The sequence below is a fragment of the Trichechus manatus genome, unplaced genomic scaffold, assembly GCF_000243295.1.
Source record: "Trichechus manatus latirostris isolate Lorelei unplaced genomic scaffold, TriManLat1.0 scaffold00185, whole genome shotgun sequence".
NCBI lineage: Eukaryota > Metazoa > Chordata > Mammalia > Sirenia > Trichechidae > Trichechus > Trichechus manatus.
In genome coordinates this window covers 3648243-3651700 of record NW_004444121.1, presented here as the reverse complement: position 1 = coordinate 3651700, position 3458 = coordinate 3648243, and the positions used below count along the sequence as shown (strand labels likewise).

Sequence of the window (3458 nt, the reverse complement as noted above, 5' to 3'; positions counted from 1 at the left end):
GCCTGGTTCTTGATTCCAGGCACAGGGAACAGCAAGTCCGAAGACGCAACACATTGAAAGCTTGGGTGAGTGAGTGTGTGTGTGAGTGAGTGAGTGCTTTGCGTGTGTGTGCGTGTGTGTGTGTGTGTGTGTGTGTGTGTGTGGAGGGAGGGCGAGAAATGAAGCTGAGCAGCTGGCAGGGCAGGTGGCAGAGGGCCTCGGATGCCCTGGCCAGGATTTGCGTCTTGCCTCTGGCTGTGGGCATGGTTGGTGGCAGAGGTCCCCTGGGCTGAAGCGGCTAGTGGGTGGGGGTCTTCATGGGTGATTGTGGGAGGGGATGAGGCTGGGAGGGGAGGGGCCCCACAGCAGGGGACCTGCGGGAGCCCCAGCGCCTAGTACCTCCCTCCCTCTCTGCGTCTTTGTGCGTTTCGGGTTTCGCTGCCTTTCGCAGTAAACGTTCTTCCGAGAAATTCCGAGGGGATCTCAGCCGAGCAGGGGGAAGGATCCTGCGCTCCGGGGTAGGGGGCGGCGTGGCGGGAGGGGGAGCGGAGGCCGCGGTGGGGGTGGGGGGTGGACAAGGACGGGCCCGGTGGCGAGGGGCAAGAGGCACCGGGACAGCGACCGCCGGGGCCTGCGCCCCCTCCCCGAGCCCCGCCCCTCGCTCGGGGTCCGCATCTGCGGCTGCGTCCCCCGAAAGACGAGGCTGCACCGGGTTCCGGTCCGCAGGGAGACCGAAGGGCAAGCTCACGAGCCGCTGCTCGAGCCCCCGAGTGCGGATACCCCGAGGGATGTGAGTGCGCCCCGAGCCCGAGGCCCGCGCTCCACGCCCCGACCCGCGGTGAGCGCCCAGACGAAGGTGGGGGTGGGGGACACCCAGGGCTCCCGGCCCCCAGCCTAGGGGTGAGGTGCGACGTGGCGCGCCGCTCCCCCATCGGCAGGTCGGGCTCGCGCGCACCTGCTCCTGCCCTCTCCTCTCGACGCACCCACAGCCCCCCAGGAGCAGGGAGCCCCCGCGTCCAGCACCCGGGCGCCGAGGCCGGAGTAGGGGCATGGCCGAGGTGGGGGCATGGCGTGGGGCACCGCCCGAGGGGCAGACCTTCTCTCCTGGAGGGATGCTGGGATGGTGGCTGCCAGGGAACGGGTGGGGGTGGGGCTCGGGTAGCTGCAGGCAGACCCCCTCTGAATTCCAGGGAAGAGAGGAAGAGCCTGGCGGGGTCGTGAGCCTGGGGGGGACCCCGGCTGTCTCCTGACGCCACGTCTCCCCCAGGCCTGCGCCCCCGAGGACCCCAGCCCGCCGCCCCTCCCCCAGGCCCTCCTAGCATGCTGCCTGCCGCCATGAAGGGCCTTGGCCTGGCGCTGCTGGTCACCCTGCTGTGCTCGGCGCCCGGTGAGTGGGGGCGCCCGGGGGTGGGGTGGGGGGCTGAGTCCTCTCGGGAGAGAGGCAGCAACGAGAACCGCCCCCATCCCCCATCGTACTTCCGATCCAAGCCGAGGCTCAGTGACCCCATGCCCCCCGTCCGGCCTTTCCCTGGCCGCCCCCCTCTGCTCCCCACGCGGTCCCTCCTGGCGCCTGAGGGCACCGCGCTTTCCTCGGGGCCGGACACCTGTGGCTCTGGGCCAGGACAGCGGTCTCATTCCCCTGGTGGCCGCCTGTGGGCTGGGTCACTTTCTCGAAGGCCTACATGTGCCTCCCCCAAATCCTGTATGCTCCTTCTCGGCTGGGAAGCCCTGAACCCTGGGGTGTGCGTTGCGGAGTGGAGCGTGTGCAGGAGGAGCCAGAGGTGGGAGGGATGCTCGAGATGCAGGGCAGGGCTCCGAGTGTCCCGGGGGCCCTCCCCCAGCTCCAGGCGGACACAGGCTCTCCCGGCTGCTCCTTGGTGCCTGTGCAGCCCAGTCCGTCGGGCCAGCTCGTGCCCAGGCCTCTGACACCTGCATGGTCCTGTGGAGCTGCTGCAGCAGGCAGCCCCAGTGGGTGGGGGTGGCCGGCCTGGGGGGCCCCTCTGCTCATGTCCCCTGTGCCCACCCAGCTCACGGCCTGTGGTGCCAGGACTGCACGCTGACCACCAACTCCAGCCACTGCACCCCGAAGCAGTGCCAGCCCACGGACACCGTCTGTGCCAGCGTGCGCATCACCGACCCCAGCAGCAGTGAGTTGGAATGGGGTGTCCCTGGGCCCTCTGCCTTGGGGCAAGATGCGGCTGCGCTCGGTGACACTGGGCAGGTGCCTGTCCCTCCCTTGCCCCTCAGTGGCCCTTTCTGTATAGTTGGGGGTGGCGGGGGTGTCCAGGCTCCTTGGCTGGCCTGGAGGGACCCGGTTGGGTGCTGGGAACGTGGCAGGGGGCCCAGGCGGAGCCTCTGGCCCAGCCCCCTTTCCCTCCTAGGCAGGAAGGACCACTCTGTGAACAAGATGTGCGCCTCGTCCTGTGACTTCGTGAAGCGGCACTTTTTCTCAGACTATCTGATGGGCTTCATCAACACGGGGGTCTTGGAAGTGGACGTGGACTGCTGTGAGAAGGATTTGTGCAATGGGGCATCGGGGGCCGGGGGCAGCCCCTGGGCCCTGGCTGGGGGCCTCCTGCTCAGCCTGGGGCCCGCCCTCCTCTGGGCTGGGCCCTGAGGACCCCCCTCCTGCAGGGCGTCTGAGCGCGTCCCCCTGAGCCTGTCCCTGCCCCTCCCCAGCCTGGCCTGGCTGGGGTGGGGCAGCCTGGGCTGGCCCCACAGTCTGTGGCTCTTGCCCCTCCCCGAGTCGAGAGGCTTCCTGTCTCTCCACCAGCTCTGAGTCCCCGAAAGCAAGACAGCTCCAGGAGACCAGGTGTCCAGGCAGGGGCCCCAGGGAGAGGGCAGGGGTCTCTGAGGGGCAGTGAGTCTGAGCCAGCTTCGAACCAGCAGCCTGGCTGGGAGGGCATCTTCTACAGAGAAATAAAGTCACTTTTGAGACCTGAGACTGGGGTCTGAGCCAGGGCTTGGGGATGGGAGAGCCCTAGCAGGGAGCAGGCAGTGAAGCGCTGAGAGTGCAGGCTGGGACCCGGGGCGGCAGTCACCTGAGACTTGAGGCTTCGCTGCACAGTGTGACGGGGCTGCTGGGCCACCAGGAGTGGCTGTGAGCCAGGGGACTCAGCCTGGTAAGGTTCGGGGGCACCTGGGGTGGGGGCAGTTGAAATGAACACGATTCTGGGGAGAGGACTGACAGGGGAGGTGTTCCAACTGTGAGCACAGGGGACACACCCAGATGGACACAGACTTACACTAGCACGTGCACAAGTGTACACACTGGTGTGCACACACACTGCCAGTGCACACCCCCCGAATACACACCCAGTGCACACACCTGGTGCACACACACAAACCCAGTGCACACACCCAACACACTCAGCGCACACCCCTCAGTGCACACACACACCCCAGTGCACACACACTGCCAGTTCACACCCCCAGTACACACAGTGCACACACACACCCCAGTGCACACACACTGCCAG

General features: G+C 67.6%; 1 protein-coding gene across 1 annotated transcript; it reads left to right on the top strand.

Moving 5' to 3' along the window:
* The first annotated feature begins 418 nt into the window (after positions 1-418).
* On the top strand, positions 419-2596 carry LOC101354544 (lymphocyte antigen 6H). The gene is made up of 5 exons (XM_004387374.1): positions 419-497; positions 706-769; positions 1247-1366; positions 2007-2126; positions 2361-2596. Exons 3-5 carry the CDS (start codon positions 1300-1302, stop codon positions 2594-2596), a joined length of 423 nt encoding a protein of 140 aa, XP_004387431.1. The 5' UTR covers positions 419-497; positions 706-769; positions 1247-1299.
* Positions 2597-3458: the final 862 nt, after the last annotated feature.

Excerpts from the sequence above, each read along its gene's own strand:
- LOC101354544 (XM_004387374.1), top strand. The coding sequence starts at position 1,300 with ATGCTGCCTGCCGCCATGAAGGGCCTTGGCCTGGCGCTGCTGGTCACC. Across the intron at positions 1,367-2,006 it reads CCTGCTGTGCTCGGCGCCCG|CTCACGGCCTGTGGTGCCAG; the intron begins GTGAGTGGGGGC and ends GTGCCCACCCAG. Across the intron at positions 2,127-2,360 it reads CATCACCGACCCCAGCAGCA|GCAGGAAGGACCACTCTGTG; the intron begins GTGAGTTGGAAT and ends TTTCCCTCCTAG.